General features: G+C 36.3%; 1 protein-coding gene across 1 annotated transcript in view; it reads right to left on the bottom strand.

Moving 5' to 3' along the window:
* Positions 1-20,940, bottom strand: part of CNTNAP5 (contactin associated protein family member 5) — an 874,937-nt gene that overhangs the window by 426,666 nt on the left and 427,331 nt on the right. Inside the window, exon 7 of the mRNA XM_054478744.1 lies at positions 17,233-17,376. Coding sequence (XP_054334719.1) covers positions 17,233-17,376 — 144 coding nt within the window. The remainder of the gene's footprint in view (positions 1-17,232; positions 17,377-20,940) is intronic.

A 20,940-nucleotide genomic window follows, 5' to 3' on the forward strand; every position in this document is an offset into this window, starting at 1 on the left:
AGCAACAGAATGAAAAGGCAACCTACAGAATGGGAGAAAACATTTGCAAGCTAACTATCTGATAAGAGGGTACTATACAAAATATGCTAGGAACTCATAATATAACTCAATAGCAAAAAACAAAACGAACAAACAAAAAAACCCAAATAATAGAATAAAAAGAGAAAAGACCTTCGTTAGAGATTTTTCCAAAGAGGACATTGAAGTGGCCAACAGGTATTCATATTGCTAATAGTTTAGGGAAATGCAAATCCAAACCACAATGCAAGTTGAAACCACAACAGGTACCGTCTCACACCTGTTAGGGTGGCTGCTATCCAAAAGAAAAAAAAAGAGATACAACAAGTATTGGTGAGAATGTAGAGAAAGGGAAGGCTTGTACACAGTTGGTAGTAATGTATATTGGTACAGGCATTATGCAAAACAACATGGAGGTTCCCTAGAAATCAAAAGGTAGATCTGCCATATTAGCAATTTCACTTCTGGGTATACATCTGAAAGGAATGAAATCAGTATCTCAAAGAGATATGCACACTCTCATGTTCATTGCAGCATTATCTACAATAGCCAATACATGAGAACTACCTAAGTGTCCCTCAACAGATAATAAAGAAATTGTGACATCTCTCTCTCTCTCCATATGTGTGTGTATATATATAAACACACATACATAAATAAAAATATATATATACACACATACATATACAAGAAAGAGGAAAACCATGCTATTTGTGGCAACATGAATAAATCAGGAGGTCATTATGCTGAGTTAAATAAACCAGACATAGAAAGGCAAATATGTGGTATCTCAAGAGGTCAAGCTCATAGGAGCAGAGAATAGAACAGTACTTGTTAGAGTTAGAGGGTAAGAGAAATGGAGAGACATTAATCAAAGGGTACAAACTTTCAATTACAAGATGTTCAAACAAGTTCCTGGGCTCTAATTTACAGCATAAACGATGATGGTTGCGTTGATTAACTTGATTGTGGTAATTATTATACAATGCATACGTATATCAAATTATCACATTGTACACCTTGAACATATATATTATCTTTGTTTTTCAATTAAATGTTTTAAAATAAAAAATAAAAGGAAATTTGCTACTGAAATACTGACATTTGGGGTGATATCCCAGGTCAATGCTGTCTAATAGAAATATAATGCATACCACATAAGTAATTTAAAATTTTCTAGTAGCAGTATTTTAAAAAAATTTTTTAAAAAACAGATTAACTTAATTTATATTTTAATACAGGGTTATTTAACTCAGTAGATGCAAATATTATTTAAATATACAATCAGTATTAAAAACATTGCATAATAATTATATAAAATTATTTTACTTTTATATGAAGTCTTAAAAATCTGGGATGCCTTAAAAGACATCACAATTTGCACCAGACATACTTCAAATATTCAATAGTTACACATGACTAGTGGCTACTATATTGAACGACACAAATCTAGTGCATCATTATAATAGTAATGATAGTTTTGCCAATTTTGACACTAAGATAGAAATTATTTTACTTCTTACATAAGAACTCTCATATACGGATCTCTATTGTTCAAAGAGATTGTGGAAAGATCCCTAGTTATATAACAAAAATTAATTATTATTCCTGCTCTTTCTTTCTTCTTTCTCTTTCCCTTTCTTTCTTTCTTCCTTTCTTTCTTTCTCTCTCTTTCCTTCTTTCTTTCTTTCTTTCTTTCTTTCTTTCTTTCTTTCTTTCTTTCTTTCTTCTTTCTTTCTTTTCTTTCTTTCTCTTTCTTTCTTTTTTCTGAAATGGAGTGTTGCTCTGTTGTCCAGGCTGGAGTGCAGTGGTGCCATCTTGGCTCCCTGCAAACTCCACCTCCCTGGTTCAAGCAATTCTCCTGCCTCAGCCTCCCAGGTAGCTGGGACTATAGGTGTACACCACCACGCCTGACTAATTTTTGTATTTTTAGTAAAAATGGGGTTTCACCATGTTGGCCAGGCTGTTCTTGAACTCCCGATCTCAGGTGATCTGCCTGCCTTGGCCTTCCAAAATGCTGGGATTACGGGTGTAATAATTAATAATTAAGCCATCACACCTGGCCTGTTCCTCCATTTCTTGGTAGCGAAATAATGATTTCTTTGAGGCAAGAACGTGCTCAACTGGATGACTACATTTCCCCACTTCCCTTGCAGACATGTATGTTCAGGTGACTAAGTCAGGCCCATAAGGCATGTCATGGAAGAAGCATTGGATGGAACTTGCTGGAAGGCTCCTTGAAGGGAGCTGACTCAGCTGGGAGGAATATCCCCTTTGCCTTCATTTCTTCTTTCTTCCTCAGCCTGGCATGCAGATAGAATACCTCAAGCTCCAGCAGCCTACTGGGACCCTTGGAATGGAAGATAGAGAGTTGGAATGGCCAAGCAGAGGAACAAAAGGATCTGGATACCTGACTACTTCATGGAGCTGAAAATCCTATATTTTAGTTTTGTTTTAGGAAGTGGAGCTGGAGGAGAGGTCTTAGAGACTGCTCACACAAGCAGTATAGATGGTTTGCAGAGTCCAATTGTTGTGGAATGAATTGTGTTTCCTCTAAATTCATGTGTTGAAGGCCCAGCCCCCAGTACCTCAGAATGTGACTGTATTTGGAAACAGGACACTACATGAAGTGAATACATTAAAATGAGACTGTTAGGATAGACTCTAATCTAACATGACTGGTGTCCTTATAAGAAAATGATATTAGGACACAGACATGCCCAATGGGAAGACCATGTGAAGACAGACAGAAGAGGGCCATCTACACACCGAGGGAGACGCCCTCAGAATCAACCCTGCTGACATTTTCATGTTGGACTTCCAGCTTCCAGAACTGTGGGAAAATAATTTCTGTTGTGTAAGTCAAACAGTCTGTGGTATTTTGTTTTGGCAGTGAGAGCAGACTAATACAGTGATAGAAGGAGTTTTAATAGTTTTTCTTAATGAAACCACTGAGTTGAAAAGTATTTTAGACATTATCCACAGGACATAATTCTCAATCATGGAAAGCACCAGAAAGAACAAGTTAATTGTGAACTTTAAACAATGAATTCCACTAGCTAAATAGTGGCCCAATTGACTGGGGAAGCCACATCTTCTGACACATACGGTGCTCTTTTTAATTAGGTCATGCCATCTCTGCTGAATCAGGGAAGAAGAAAACATTTAGTGCAGGGAGACACCTGAAGATAGTCTTCAAACACTCTATCTCCAGGCAGCTAAGAGTCAGACTGTGCAACAGATCTCTTAAGTGTATATGGAGATCTTTAGGTACAGAGAGGATCAGCCTTCTATGAGAAGATGCTCCATTAGGAAGGCATTCTTCTTCACATTTCATCAGATCCTTCAAGTTCATCTTGGTATAATCATCACAACATAAGCTTCAACGAATATTTACTATGCACCTCCAATTTGTAGTGTGCTCACTTCTTTACAGGAAATTCAGATTACTCATTTCTCATCTTATTAAAAATGCATTCACTTATTCAACATTTATTGATCACCATTTTTATAATGTAATTTCATTGTAGTTAACATTTAGAAACTTAGTGATTAGAGCAAAATATAAAATGTGTGTTAAGCATATCATAGCAGCTAAGCGCAGATTTGGCATTAGAAAGGCCACTAATGGAAAGCAGATTCTATCACATGCTAGTTACGTATCTTGGGGAAGTTACTTTAATGTTACTGAACCTTATTTTTCCCAAACTGAAACCACAAAGAGCTATCTACTTTATAAGGTTATTCTGAGGATTAAAATATATAAATATAAAAATCAATTGACACAATATTTGGCATGTAATAAAAGTTCAACACGTTATTTTCACTGCAGAATACTGATAACAAGAAAAGGAATTACACAAAATTACACCAAAACAGTCCTTTTGAAATGAAGACTAAAAAATCTACACCTGTATAGTATTTATGATTGCTTTGATAAAATTGCAGGTGACTTCTTTTCTTTCTGCTTTTCTGTGTTTACACAATTTCCTATAATCTATAATATTTTTCCATGAATAATGGTAATGCAATGTGATTTACAAGATATTTATTGGCTTATAGTTTGGTTGTTGAGTTACATTGTTGAGAAGACTGTGATTCTTATACTTTTCCAGAGCAGTCTTAGACCTAATGATCTTTGGACTCTTATGAATCCTGGAGACTGACTGCTTCCTGTAGTGTGCATGAGGGTTGCAAAAATCTTTGGGTCACAAGCTAGAAGTTTTACCCAAAAGTCGTGGTTTGTCAAATCCTAGTATAAGCATTCGATTTTGTGGGTAAAAACATAGGGGAAAAAAAAGCCTAGATTTTCTTGGTCTTTGCCAGTCATCATAAGGAATTAAAAGTTTGATAAAATGCACTCCCATTTACTAGAAGCCTATAGAGAAAGCATTCATTATTATTGCAATATGGAGGATTATATGTGCCCTTGCACATGAAATGAGCTTCTAGGCAAGCTCATTCCATGTGTATGGGCACATATAATCCTCTACCAAAGTCACCTTCTGGGGCTGCTGGATCTTCCATTTACCAAGCTTGGGAAGCTAGCATTGAAGTTTCTGTAACAAAGATCAGATTTTTCAGCTGCACAAACATACTGTCTTTACAGGCATCCACCATGTGGCACATATAAATGAAGTAAATGGTGGGTTTTAAAGCATACCCTCACCCAAAAATTTGTTTGGATACGAAATTTCTGTCAGACACATCAAATGCGGCTTATGAAGGCTATGTATGTTCATTTAGCTTTGTTCTTTATCTCAGAGTCACATTCTTAAAGACCTAGTCAATCTGCTATTTTTTATACTTAAATTATCATTAATATTTTTAAAGATAAGATATTTATTTATCTACTGAATTTCCCTGATGCCTTGGGGATGAATATGAATATGCTTCAGAGGGCTTGCTTCATAGGCTGACGCAGGGCATATTTTGGACCTTGTTACAGCATCAGGGAAAATACTGAAGTAATCACTAGCCACCATGGGGGATACTGGATAACCCCATGGGTGGATGTACTGTTAGAGTGATGAGCTGAACTAAGGTATTAGACAAACGTAGAAAGAAATGACAGGGAAATGAAACAATTTCAGCGGAAGAGAATAAGCTATGTAAAACAATTTTTAGGTTAAATATGAATAAGTTTTTGTAAGAATTACAGTAAATCTTCATGTAGACAGGTAAATTATTAGAGTACTTCTAATTCATGTCCACCTATACAGTGTTCTAAACTTTTTGAGTATGAGAAATGCATTTTAATGTAATAAATTACATGGGCCCGTAATAAAAGTAGTAGTTTCACTATTTTTTTATGGAGCATATACATAATGACAAAGTTAAATACATTGACATTTTACTAATTACAAGAACCTAGGACTATATTTGTGGTTTTGAACTTCATACATTTGTGAGACATGCTGGTATTGCATAAAACTGTGATCAGGTGACATATGAAACCATGAATATGTGTATGTCTCCTCTTGTCTTCCCAACTCTCTTTTCCAGATGTTCAAGGTCTCTAGTTTTTAACCTAAATTTTTAAAAGAAGAAAAGAGATTGGCAGTTGTGCCAATTATTTATTCTGAAGTTCAGTTCCAAAACCACTCTTCTTTGCCCTGCATTTTGTTTTTACTTTAAAAAATTGTTATTTCAATAGTTTTGAGTAAATTGGTGGTGTTTGGTTACATCGATAAGTTCTTTAGTGGTGATTTCTGGATATTGATGGACCTGTCACCCAAGCAGTGTACACTACACCCAGTTTGTAGTCTTCTATCCCTCACCCTCCACCCACCCTCCCCAGCAAGTCCCCAAAGTCTGTTATATTATGATTACACCTTTGCATCCTCATAGCTTAGTGCCCACTTATAAGTGAAAATATCTGATGTTTGATTTTCCATTACTGAGTTACTTCACGTGGAATAATAGTCTCTAATTCCATCCAGGTTTCTCCAAATGCCATTATTTTGTTCCTTTTTATGGCTGAGTAGTATTCCATGGTTCATATATACCACATTTTCCTTTTCCACTTAGTTGATGGGCATTTAGGCTGGTTCTATATTTTTTTCAATTGTGCATTGTGCTGCTATAAACATGCAAGTCCAAGTGTCTTTCTCTTATAGGGACTTATTTTCCTCTGGGTAGACACCTAGTAGTGAAATTGCTCAATCAAATGGTAGTGGAGTTGGACCCTGCAAACATTTCTCTTTTGTCTACTGGCTGAATGTTATGCTTTGTCCATAAGGGGCACTAGAGGGCCGCTGCAGGGTGACAGAGGCTGGAAGATGCTTCCAGGTTCCTGTCCTCCATTACTGTTCTTCAGTGGGAGGCCCAGGGAATCTGCATGGTTGAGCCCCAGCTTCAGTCTCCCCACAGCCGTCAGCTTCTGCAGGAAGCTGGGACCTAAGTTTTCCGGAAAGCTTCTTTGCTATCTGTATGCTATGCGTTCCCCGGTAAATGCACCTTCTTTTTTTTTTTTTTTGAGACAGAGTCTCCCTCTGACGCCCAGGCAGGAGTGCAGTGGCGCGATCTCGGCTCACTGAGAGGGTTCACGCCATTCTCCTGCCTCAGCCTCTTGAGTAGCTGGGATTACAGGCGCCCGCCACCACGCCCGGCTAATTTTTTGTATTTTTAGTAGAGACGGGGTTTCACCGTGTTAGCCAGCATGGTCTTGATTTCCTGACCTCGTGATCCACCCGCCTCGGCCTCCCAAAGTGCTGGGATTACAGGCTTGAGCCACCGCGCCCGGCCGGTAACTGCACCTACTTGAAGAGACCTGAATCTCAGCCTGGGAGGTGGGCAGAAAGAACATTTCTAGTCCTTATTCCTTCACAGTCCACCCTGTCTCGAGCTAGAGAAAGTACCTGATTTTTTGCACATGCTATTTCTGGACAACTTGGAGTCCTATTTACCTGTTATTAGTTACCCACCTTCTACTAGAAAGCCACTTTTATATAATTTTTTTTTTTTTTTTTGCATTTTCTAATCACTCAGACCTTGACACATAGAGATGTCTTCTAAATCTTGTGACAAAAGGTGAAGTATTTCTAAGAAGCCAGCCAAACTGGCTCACATGGAACAAATCCAGTGTTGGGTCCCTACTTACTATGAGTCCTGGTGATTCAACAAGGAACACTTATATAAGGTTATTAGGAATTTATAAAAACACAGTTTTATTTTACATATAAATGTTCCCTTGTCTAAAATTTAACCTGGAGTTCTTGGGCTGCTGTCCATGGATGAGCATCACAGGCATCAATGAAGCCTCAAAAATGTTATGTGAAGTAAAATGTGTTCATAGATTTCATTACATTCTTAAAGGGGTGTGTGCCCTATAAAATACTAATAATCACTGATCTATAACCTTTAGTGTTGTACTTCTAAAAGGCCATTTGTCGAGCAGGCTGGAGATTACTCACAGGACTATGGTCTTCATGGGGAACATGTGAGAAGAAATGGTGAGCAGAGTGAGGCTATAAAAATAATTATGATAGTATTATCAGCTCCTAGTGATTCAATGCCTATAATATCCTAGGAGTCACTCTATATATGTAAAGTAGGCATTATTATCTCTACCATGTAGATGAAGGACACTGAAGCAGAGACAGCTTAAAAAACTTTGTCTAAATTTTGTATCCATTATGTGGTAAGGCTGGGATTTAATCTTACTTCCTTCAAAGATTATTCTCTTCCTCAACACCTAATGCCTTCATCCATATGCATTTCCTGACCGTATATCACATATTTAACACCATGAGTAACATAAAAGCGTGTTTCTTTTATATACTTAGGGTAACAGGAATAACTCTTGCAAAGAAATAGACTAGAATAAAGCTTGTTGTTTCCCACAGCCCCACCTTGAGCTTTTGCATCTACCATGTCCAAGCCAAGTTCCTGCACTTACATAAAGTCTTTCCTGAACCTACTATCCCTGTGATTTCTCCTTTCTAACTCTTGTAAGCTGTGTTTGAGTCTTGCCACCTGGTGCAGTGGCTGTGGCTGTGGTAGTTGGAAGTAGTGTCAGGATCCACAGGCTGGAGTTGTGGTGAAAGAAAGGAAGTGGAAAAACCAAATGGGAAACCAGAATTGTGATGAGTGATCAAGATGGAGAAACAAACAAAAAGTAAGGGTCAAACCATAAGGGCAAATGAGATAAAAAGGGGAAGGGTGGCTGTCAAATGGTGGCCAGGAGAGCAGAAAGGTCGGAGGGGATGGCCAAGGCCAGGGCATCTGCTATGAACTCTGAGTTCTACAAAGGTAAGACCATGCCAGGTGTGTAATTTCTGAGAACAGAGAAGATGCTTCTCTTTGAAAAGAAGAATCATTTGCTGTAAACACTGTAGATGTTCAATAACTACATTTTAATGACAATAATGACTCAAATGCTAAGTTATGCCATGTTGTATATGTATGAAATTCACAGCAAGAAAGGCATTATGAAACTGAGAGTCTGAAAGGGGCTCTGAGGAAAGGTGGGACAAGGAGTGCACCTGGACAGGGTGGACAGACAGCACATTCAACATCCCCCACTGCCCTACCCCGTGGTAGACACTGCTTACAGATTACAGTAGCCTTCTCTACCCACTCTGAATACAGCCCTACAGTTTTTCTCAGCATTGTGCTCCACAATGCCTGGAGTTGATAAGGCATGGAGGGTATGCAGCAGGTTCATATGGGCCTGCGCTAATGGTGATTCCATTTTTAACAATTTCAGCCTTCCATATTACTTGATATGTAGCCACTGGTCCCAAGCTCGTAGTGGCTCCCTGAAACCTAGGCTTGCCTGCCTGTCTTCCAGTGTCCTCTAGGCCTCCCCACAATGTAGCAACTCCAGGTTTCTGGGTTAGCACAGCCTGGGAGCTCCAGGACCCTGCTTTACCTCTGAGAACCTGGTGAATATTTTGAGCATTACTCTGGTTCAGAATGTGAACCCTACCAGTGAGTTTGAAGAAGGATGGTTAGTTTGGGGCTGGGTCAGGGAAGAGGTAAAGGAGAAAAAAGACAGCTCAGCTGGCATGGGAGAAACACAACATACCAAGGCTGAGAGAAGGATGTGCATGGAGTGAATTCCAGAAACAGTGAGTAATCCGGGTCTGGTTAGAAAAGAGGCCACACCAGTGAGAAACTGGGAAGCAAACTTTTATATGTAGGACAAACTGATTATAACAGTTTTGAAACACTCACATAAAAGTTTCTATTCACCTTGAAGGAAAGAAGAGCCACTGGAAACAAAGGGCTGAGTTTCTGGGGAAGCGCTTTGACCCTTTGCAGCACTCGCTGCCTTCTCCTTCAACCCAGAGGGAGAGCCTGCCAGCCAGATGCAGAGACAGGAGCCGCTGGGAGCCAGGGAGCAGTGGGATTCCACACTCTGCTCTTCGCTGCCCCCCTTTGTTTCTCACACCAAAGGCAAGGATTCCGCCCTCAAGCTCTTACATCGCAAGAGACACCCAGGAGAGATTTCTCTGGCAAATAACAAAGTACACAGGGGCCATTTCTGAAACACCTCACTGGTCTTCAATACCCAGAGATCAGTGCTGTTCACGGATCTGCCCAGCCTTGTATTATTTTTTTCTTCACTTTGACATGAAAGTCATTCAGGACCCTAAAAAATATAAATGCCTAATAAAAATGAATAAAACCTGACGGTGGATTGCTTTCCGTAAGAGGAGGAAGATGACTGTGAAAGGCACAGCCACTAATATCATTGACTTTCCCTAATCCTGAGTATGTTTTTTGGTATAAAACGTGAATAATAATGTCTGCCTCCTGCCTGCTACACACAGGGGACAGAGGATCTCTAATAGAACCACAGCTCATCAGTCAGCCCTCCACTGACCGACCCTCCAGTGCTAGCACCGTGATCTGTGGCCTTGTCTATAAGCTCTCTGAAATACAGTATCTTGGAATGGAGGAGTGGTCATTGCGGTTATTACTGCAGGTGCGAGAGCATAAAAGAATATGCTCAGCTCATTAGTTGGATGTTTTGCATAGAGGAAGCACATCTGAGGTCATTTCAACTTTTACATAGCCTGTTTTTTTAAAAAGCACTTGAAGATTCAAATCACTTGAAAAGTATCAGGTGAAACTAGCAGGATAAGCCATCTCCTGTGTACATGGCCAGCGGGCATGGAATGTGGTGTGGCTTTATGCAATGTGGGTTGAGTCAAAAGTTCATAATCTTTGACCCAATTATATTCATTTCTAGTTATCTGTTTTAAATTTCAGAAAATTATTTTTGCACCATGGTTGTAATCTCGATATTATTTTTGGCAGAAAAAATTTCAAACAACTCAAATTTTAACACAGTAGATTCTTAAAGGAACTATGGTAAATCGATCCAGTGCTGAAATAGTATTTGTAAATAGAGGAAAAAATAACTTTTAATAAAAGTTTTAAAAACATTGAAAATACTTTAAAAAGGTAAAATATACAATTGTCAATAAACTGTGGTCTATGATATATAAATATACATTTAAAGTGTGAAAATGAAATACCTATAATAGATGAGAACAGTGTTTTCCTCTTTGGCTGGTTGCATACCGTATTCTGTATATTGCAAATTTTCATTTTATATAGAAATATTTTTAAAACATTCTAAAGAAATTTTCTTTAATACTTTACATAATAATTTTATCAGATGAGCAAAAGAAACTGGTTACATTTGCTTATCTGATAGAAAGGAAAAGTCATAACACTAACTTCAGGTAAAACAATTTTCAGACAGGATGACTGCTATAGTTTGAATGTTTTTATCCTCCCCTTCCTGAAATTCGTATATTGAAATTTAATCCCCAATATGTTGGTATTAGGAGGTAAGGCCTTTCAGGAGGTGATTAGGTCATGAGGTCTTGGGATTAATGGCTGCAAAATAGCCTCAAGGGACTTATTTGTTTTTCCACCACGTGAGGAAAGAGGAAGACACAGTGAGAACTGTGAGGTCTAAAGCATGGAAGGGAGCCCTCACCCGAACCCGACCGTCCTGGCACTCTGATCTGAGACTTACCAGTCTCCAGAACTGTGAGAAATAAATTTCCCTTATTCATAAGCTACCCAGTTTATGGCACTTTGTTACAGCTGCCTTGATGGACTAAGATATTAACTATTACACTGTTAGTTTTTCCTTTTTTCTTTAAGGCACATTATTCTTCATATGACCTTGAAACTATTTAATTCCAATTTTCCTGAAGAAAGGAAGGAAGCAACTGTTCAGGGAGTGAATAACTTGGAAATGATTTTTGCTGGGTATGAGGAGCATACAGCATAGATGCAGGTGATGTGGATGTCAGACTGGTCAAATGGAAGCAGAAGAGAGCAGGAATGAGAAGAGAAAATACGCAATATGTCAGTTGCTTTTTCAAATGATTCCTTCCATCAAGAGAAAGTATCATTTATCACAGAGCATACTCACAGAGATGAAACATGATCCCGGAGACAAGCTAAAGAGATTATAGGCTTTACTAGACAGTAGGGAGTTTTCTCTGAGCAACTTTCATGAGGTTTTGGGTCACAGGGAGGTAAGATAAAGATGCCTGTCACTACGTGTGTGTGTATGTTATATGTGTGCACCTGCAGATGTAAATGTGTGTGTGCTCTCATGTCCACCCTTATCTCTTACACATAACTCTGACAGTGAGTGTTTGCTTGGCTTTAGAGCCATAAGAAATAATCAATCATGCTCCAATAAGTTGCATGACAGCAGAGATGCAAACAAAGGGCAACATACTTCAAGAAAGCTCACTGTTGTTACTCTTCAATACATCTGTTATACCCAAGCCTATCAGGCAACACTTTTTTAAGTTCCTTATTTTAAAGGAGTCTACCATTTGATCAAATCTGAAGTGACGATTTTCATCAAATTTTCTCAAATAAATGAGATGATTAAGTTTGTAATGTATTTACTGCAAACCCACTTCATGACTCAATGACTCATAGTTTGGGAGTAAACAGAAATTCAGATTCAGGAAAGAACAGGAGCTATCTCCAATCAACTTTTATTATTTGGAACTGTATGTGACTGCATTAATTAGCTATCTAAAATGGCAAATAAATATTGGCTTATATGTCAACTTCAGTTGAATGGATTTATAGATGTTTTTATTAATAGCTCCAATCTACTGGGTGCTTAGTGTGTACCATGCACTGCCGTAAGGGTATTGCAGATTTGATCTTCACACTAACACTTTGAAGTAGATACTATATTTGCCCTCATTTTACATACGAGAGTACTGAAGTTTCGTAACTTTCTCAAGATCCCATAGCTGAATAAGCCATGGAGTGGGGATGGACAACCTAGGAAGTCAATGTTTCAATTATGATTTTATTGAGGGTGCTTCCAGGAACACTGAAGTGAGACCTTTGGGTTTCCCTTTAGGACAAAAGAAAAGGTATTTTGTGATTATTTAGCAATTTCAACCATGAGGTTGGGAGTATTATTATATTGGCTTAGTACTGGCCATCGCCCATCCAATTCCCTCATTCCAATTCCCATTTGGAAACAAAGGTACAGAAATGAATTGACATAGTCAATTAGCTCCAAAGCCAACTCTATAAGTAGAGTCTTCCTATTAGTTATTTGCATTTTCTTCCCTTCTATTGAAGACAAAGTAAAGTAACACATGCATTTCCACTATGATCTTTTAAATAAAAAACAAAATATTTTGAGACCTACAATGATGGGAGTGAAACTTCAGCCAGCTCCCAGGGAACCATGTTACACTCCTTGCCTCTGGGAGAGGAGATGGAAGACTCAGAAAGGACAGCTCAAAAAAAGCATCATTTTTGATGGAGTGCAAGGTATGAAATTAATCATTTTCAGGAAACTAACAGAGCAATGTATTTCTTATAGTACATATACAATAATCCACATTACAGGTACTGTACACACACTTCAATGGGCCATATGCTTTCTGATTTTTTATTATATAGTGCTGTATTAGCATATGATAAAGGATTTGAGGAAGAATAGTGAGGTATTTTTTATGTCTACTTTAAGCTGTTTTACTGCATTTCAGGATGTGGAGAATTGTCTTGTAGTCAAATCGAGCTATAAAGCCTAAATTGAATTATCCCTATGGAACAGCTGTTAAGTCTCCAGGGAGTGGGAAGGTCCCACAAGAAAGAGATGACAGATTGCAATGAGGATGCCTGCTGAATGCAGCCTGCTAAAGAGGCATACGTTAGATTAGGCAAAGGCTGGGGCTTCCGTGGGCCTTGAAACACATTTTATAATTTATGAGTAGTACCGTACTCTTGCTGCCTGATTTGTTGATCCCTTGAATCTGAACTTCCCAAGGCTTAATAACTGTAAGAGAGTCTGCGAACACTAGAAAAGGACAAAAATATCATTGCTTCCAAAAGCCCTTACTTAGCACCACGGTGACTTAGTGATGGAGCAAAGCTGATTTTGTAGCAGATATAGTGTCTTTGGGGGAAACTTTAAGCTTGACTACAGAAAGGAAAGAGTTTGTACTTCAGTATTTAACAGTGCAAACCATTGCTTCCTGTAATAAATTCCTAAAGGAGATGGACTAGGTATATAAATATGTGTGTTGGTGTGTGTGTACATATGCAAGCGTATAGTGATACGAATTCTCACTTAAGCAGGGTGTTGGAAGCAATTTGGAAGAAAAATAATGTACATTTTTTTCTTCTAAATTGTGAAGGTTAAAACTAAGGTTGACTGCCTGCACAATAAAACAATTTTCTTGGGATTTTTTTCCAAATACGTTAGTGCTAAATGGATTCTTTATGCCTCATATTAACAATACTGCCAATTAAACCCCGAGGAGTAACATATACTAGCAAAGTTTTAGGCAACTTGGTAAGTGCTATAGTAGTTTAAAAGTCATCACAACACTTATTAAAGTTTTAGATAATGATTCTCTCAGAAAAGGAAACCGTGGAAGCTACTGATATTCAGAAACTGAAGTTTATTTTTTTCTCTTGTTCCTTTTTATCTTCCTTTTTTTTTGCTTTGCTTATTCAGTAACTCTAATCTATCTTATCATTAAAGATATTTTTAACACATAATATGTATAAAGATATTCTTTTTTAATATTACTGTAGGGATCTTAGTTATTTATATCTAAAGCTCAGGCTTTTATACTTTTAATCCCCAGTTTATGAACAATGAGTGTGCAATGTTTTTATAAGCTTACTGTTGTTTCACCTTGCTCTGCCACATCTTAGCAAAATGGTAGGTAGTGATGTCCTTTAATGTTTATGACATTAGGCTAATCTAAACTTCTGGTAGTGCATGATCTCAATGTAGTGCCCCTGCTCCAATCACAATCTGTGTCAGCAGATTGGACTCAAGGAGACTGATATGTTATGAAATATTTCTTGAAACATTATTGGGAAAGGGATAGGAATGAGTGTGCTTTCCATAGCCCAAGACTCCAAACCTAAAATCAATAAAAAAAAAAAATGTCATGAGCAAGCCAGTGCTTATGTTAATTAGGAGATGGTTGACCTAAGCTCATGTGGATAAGTTGTAGAATTGTCAGGAGCCTTGGGCATTAGCCAGAGATGGACAAGTAATGTCATTGGCTTTTCTAGAGCCAGTGAGGTAATTAATCCCTCCCTAGCATCATCCTAACTTTTCCAAACCGAAGGAGTCAGGGACTTGACAAAAACCTTTAAAATGCTGACAATCTTTAATCCAAGTGTGATTTCCCGTGAGCATCCTCTGCCTCACACCCTTGAATCCAATGGCAATTTTCAAGAAAATGTGTTAATATGATACCTCAAAACATAAAAAAATTATTATAGATTATATTCATCAAAGAAGAAAACAAACACAAAGTCATTTAAAGCCATAGTTTGTTCAAATAATTCTATAATAAGACTGCAAAGAGAATCATATTTTTGCTGTCAATGACAGGGTGACCTACTCTTGCCATGGATTAAAGAAAAAATGTCAGTTGAAGAGATTTCCAATTCCAGGAATATGAAGTAACATAGTTTTCCCTATTTATTCTGCTAAGTACAACTAAAAGACTATAGGAATTCTGTATAAAACTTACCTAAAATATCTCTGAATGGTGGGGAAAATAAATAAAGGATATATAAAAACCTTGGGACCGAGAGAAAAACATAGTGGAGAATTCTCTGGATTTTCTCTTAACTTGATCTGTTTTAAGTATGCTGCTGAAAGACAAACAACCCAGAGAGACCAACTGGTGCAGATAAAAATTTTTTTTAAATTGCCATTAGAAGACTGCTCTCTATAGCCAAAGGATGAGGAAGGGATAGCATAGAAAGAGAGATGTTGTTAGACAACAACTTCTCTCCCTAAACCAAATGCCATAGAAAAGACTATGGCCCCATTTCCATTGAGCCATGCTGTAGTGAGGTGCCCAGATTTCTGGCCAGGGTGGTATATGGGAAGATCAATCTCTGGCTTACAAGGCCAATTCTGAAGATCTGTGAATTTAATCATTGTCAGATAGAACCAAGTCACTCCCTGCGGTATCAACTGAGATCACAAGGAAAGCCTAGCCTTCTGCCCCTACTGAGCTATCATGAGGAACCCCCTTCATCCCCTGCGGGAGCAGTCTCAGAGATGGTTTAGAGGTGAGTCAGGACTTTCATCACATTCCAGTGATATGAAGGGCATCCCTCTCCCACCCACCCACAAACACTGTGATGTCACTTCAGATCACATGGGCAGCAGTAATGAGTCTTTAATACTAATCCAAGCCAAACATATCCCTCGTGGTTTCAAGAGTTTTTCTTTACCTTTTGTCAATATTGGGCAAAAATATGAGTAAATGAAACAAACTATCCTTCTCCTTTTGAACTCTCTAAATGATGTTTGACCATGTAGCAAAATAATACTACTTGAAATGGTTCTAAATATATAGAAATGGTTCTAAAAATATAATTGTCTATTTAAGACAATTATAAAATAAATAAGGGAAGATAAAGGGATGTAAATGGAAATTAGTTTTCTACACATCAGTTAAATTGGTAAAATGATTAAACCAGTAAACTGCAATAAGTTATGTATATGTAATATATTATGTATATGTAATATAATGTCTACAGAAACCACTAACAAAAGCTATACACAGATATACTCTAACACTAGATAAAGCAAAACAGAATTTTAAAAACTATCCAAGAAACACAGGAAGTTAGAGAAAACAGAGAATTTTTTAAAAAACAGGAAACAAAATAAACAGGCATTTAAGCCCAAAACATTCATTACATTAAATGTAAATTTGCTAAATAGACCAATTAAAAGACAGAAATTGAAAGCATGAATTAAAAAACATGACCCAACTACTTGTTGTTTATAAGAAACTCACTTCAAAAATGATTACATAGGCAGGTTAAGAGCAAAAGGATGGGAAAAGCTACACGACAAAGACATTTATAGAGGAAAAGCAGGAGTGGCTATATTAACATCAGACAGACTTCAGAGCAAAGAGAGTTATCAAAGACAAATAATAATATTATATAATGATAAAAGAGTGAATCCACCAGAACACATAGCATACTAAATGTGTGTGTACCAAACAACAGAACTACAAAATATATAAACCAAAAATGGATAGAACTGGAGAGAGAAACAGACAAATCCAAAATTATGTTGGAAACATCAACACCTTTATTGAGCACCTACTATGTGTTAGGCACTCTGTTAGGCATTGTGAATGCAGCAGTAAAAAGAAAACATGGTCCTGACCCTCATGAAACTCATTGTCTATTAGGGAAGACAAATGTTACTTAATTAGAAAATCATTTAATTTGTCAGTATGATAAATGAGAATGTCAAACACACTGAAAGTTTAATCTCCCTCATTTAAAATGAACGATTTTTTAGATTAACAATAAGTAGACAAATATGTAACTCCCAAGCCATAGAATTTAATGGAATATGTGGTTTTCTTGTTTCATTTTCCAGAGATAATAAAAAATTCATGTTGTCCCAATATAGACTGCAAATACTACCCACAGTCGAAATATGACCCACAGTCAAAAAAAAAAATGAATTCTCTGGATGGCCCTAATGTCTTTGTTTCTTCCACTAGTGCAATTTACACGGATTCAATACCTGCCATTCTCTTTCTCTCCAGTGTCACCTCAGAGGCTGATGGGAACTCAGAGCATAAGATAAACATTTTACAAATGGGTGCAGGAATGGGCTGGTGAAAGCAAGACTTACCCCAAAGTGGTAGAGACCATCAAGACAAAACAGATGGGTTGACTTACCACAGTATAGATCTGATGCTTTCGTCTCTTAGCCAGGTCAATTATGTTTACTCCATTGTAGTAAAGGTTTTCGATGCATCCATGGAAGTTTTTCTTTAAAAAGGTCCCAGGTTTTCCTGGTACTGGAATTCCTCCAAAACTAAGCTTTTGGGGTGAAAATAGAAACAAACTCTTAGTTATAAGCTCTGAAAGATTAGGAAAGGAAAGTAAACACGTGCGTTTTTGGTAGATTCAATTGTATGTATGAGCCAAGTGGCTCAAATAATTATAGATGCCACTTGATTACACATTTAAAAGGATACTGATTAGCCTATGTAAAAATAACTGTAATTGCTTGCTTCTTAAGGGCCTATTTTACACAACCATTTTCACTTCCTTTCTGAACCTTTTTAATACTAAATAAAACAATAATTTACAGAAGGAGGGAAAAATAAAAAGAAAATCAATGTCTTTATAATTATCTCTCATCCAAGCATCTTAAAAGATATGGCCATACTAAAGCCAAGAGACAAACAAAACATACCTCTATTCAGCTACAGAAGAACCTAGTTTAAAATCCTATATTGTACGCAAAAAGCTTTATGCATAAGATTGTCCACAATTGTCAACTATAACGATGAAAAACAGGAAATATTCCAAATGTTCTATATAGTTTTGTAAAGCAGGTAATTAAGAATCAATATGATGAAATTTCACTTGTCAATAATGATGCTTATTAAACATTTGTAATATAATGGGAAGTAAATATAAAGTTGATTTTAAAATGCAAGAGTTATAATTGGGTGTAAAGTATGATGTCAACAATAAGAAGTTGAGCATATAGCATAGTCTGGGAGGAAATACACTGAATTGTTATTATTAGGTTGAGGCAAAAGCAATTGCGGTTTTTGTCACTAAAAGTAATGGCAAAAACTGCAATTGCATTTGCACCAACCTAATTTAATAGTGGTTCACTTTGGAAAGGTTATGAGATACTAGGGGTTTTCTTCTTTTACAACTTTTATTTCTAATTAGTATTAACACAAATTGCCTTTTTAATAGATATTTTAAAAGCAAGGTGGCCTGTTATGAGTATTTTTTCTACTATGAAAAAGAATCAAGATAATTTATATTATCAGGTTTATCCCAATACCATTTAATGAGAAATGCAGCTTTTTCCACTGCTTTGAATATCACTGTCAGCATGTACTTCAACTACATCTATATTTGGATACTTCTCCATCTTTCTCTAGTTCACTGTCTCTTTTTATCTGTCTCTGTCTTAATGTTTCAGGAGGATGTGGTCTCCCAATCAGAATGTCTTCTTATATGAATAGCTACTGATATACTTAAGGCTATTTTTAGATTTTTTTTACGAGCTTCACACTAGTAAAAAAATGTTTCTTAATGCAGTGTAGTAGGTGAAGAGTATTATTAATCCTGTTGCCCACTTTTACTTACAACTACTTTAATTTTTAAAGAGAATTTTTTGATATTTTGTCTATTTCATTTTAACGTTTAATTACAGAATTATTTTATTTAACTAGCTTGTTAGAATTTTTATTGATAATTTATTATTTACATTACAACATTTAGTTAGAGAAGAATGGATATTTTTTAAATATTTGATTTTTCTTTCCAAGAACCCACTGTTGTTTTCTATTTTCAGAATATTTCTAATAAAGTCCGCCAACTAAGGTTATTATTTTCTTTCCCTAGTTCACATACCTATCATTAAATTAATTTCTATGAATTTCATGATTTCAAAAATTCCATTGTATATGAATTATTTTAGTTTATTAAACATTTTATCATGTAAATGCTGTGTTCATCTTATTACTGCTGGTATATTTTCTTTAACCGGATACTTGTATATACTTTTATATTAAATCATACACTTTTTAGTTATTTTCTTTTAATTTGTGAGGGAGATACAGGCAATACCTTGTTTTATTTTACTTTGCTTTGTTGTACTTCACAGATTTTGTGGTTTTCATGAATGGAAAGTTTGCGTCAGCCCTGTGGCAAGTAGGTCTCTCAGCACTATTTTTCCAACAGTGAGTGCTCACTTTGTGTCTCTGTGTTAGCTTTATTTTTTTGCAATAAAATATCTTTAAATTGAGGCATATACATTTTAAATATAATGTGATTATTGCACACTTAATAGACTATAATATAGTATAAACATATCTTTTATATGTACTACAAAACCAAAAACTTTGTGCAACTTGATTATTTCAATATTCACTTTATTGCATTCATCTGGAACTGAATCCACAATATCTCCAAGGTATGATGGTAATCATATGATATATATGTATTTATATATATATAAAATACCTTATTAAATATAATTAATATGAAATCATTTCTTATACATTTATTTCCTATTTTACTGTCTCCATCAAAACTTCCTAACTCCTAGCCAAAACTTTTGAAGCTATATTAAACAATAATAATGGTATATAAACTTGTAACATCAACAACAACACCATCATGAAACAAAACAAAAATTTTATTTCTCAGGTATACATAACACTAGTTCTGACTCCACATAAAGAGAATATTCTTCTGCTCTTTTACACATAAATTATTTATTTATTTTAAATAAGAATGAATGCTTAGTTTTATTCATGATTATTTCAAAAATCCATGTGACAGACTATAGAGTATTTTGTTTGATCTACTGATGAGCTGAATTATATTACTACATTGCAAGTTAACAAATTCTCTCTTATTGAACCACTCTTGTGTTCCATTTGTGCTCATATTTTAAGTAGTAAATTAGTTTGAGCTCTAGTTTTCTTTTGTCAAGCATTTAGATCAAGTCTAGATTTGTCTCTGAGTTTTATATTTTATCATATGAATGGCTCCTAAATCTCATAAAACATTCTGGAAAATTTTAAATTACCAATGAACTTGTAAATTCCACAAATATTTTGTAAAAGTACTACAAAATCCCCTTTGTTGACTTACTGCTATATTCAAACTTTTTAAATTTGAGTCATTTACATTAAGAAAAGTTCCAAATACGTAAATGTGGATAAACAGAACTAAAGACAAAAACCATATGATTATCTCAGTAGATGCAGAAAAGGCCTTTGATAAAATTCAACATCCCTTCATGTTAAAAACTGTCAAAAAACGAGATAGGAAGGAACATACCTCAAAATAATAAGACCCACATATGAAAAGCCCACAGCCAATATCATACTGAATGGGCAAAAACCAGAAGCATTCCCCTTGAAAACTGGCACAAGACACGGATGCCCTCTCTCACCACTCCTATTCAACATAGCATTGGAAGTTCTGGCCAGGCAATTAGTCAAGAGAAAGAGATAAAAGGCATTCAGGTAGGAAGAAAGGAAGTCAAATTATCTTTGTTTGCAGATGACATAATCTGATATCTAGAAAACTCCATTGTCTCAGCCCAAACGCTTCTTAGCTGATAAGCAACTTCAGCAAAGTCTCATAATACAAAATTATGTGCACAAATCACTAGCATTCCTATACACCAACAACAGGCAAGCCAAGAGCCAAATCATAATGGACTCCCTTTCACAATTGCTACAAAAAGAATAAAATACGTAGAAATATAGCTAACAAGGAAAGTGAAGGACCTCTTCAAGGAGAACTACAAACCCCTGCTCAAATAGATCGAAGAGAGCACAAATGGAAAAACATTACATGCTCATGGATACGGAGAATCAATATTGTGAAAATGGCCAT

This window comes from Pongo pygmaeus, chromosome 11, assembly GCF_028885625.2.
Source record: "Pongo pygmaeus isolate AG05252 chromosome 11, NHGRI_mPonPyg2-v2.0_pri, whole genome shotgun sequence".
In the NCBI taxonomy this organism is placed as follows: domain Eukaryota; kingdom Metazoa; phylum Chordata; class Mammalia; order Primates; family Hominidae; genus Pongo; species Pongo pygmaeus.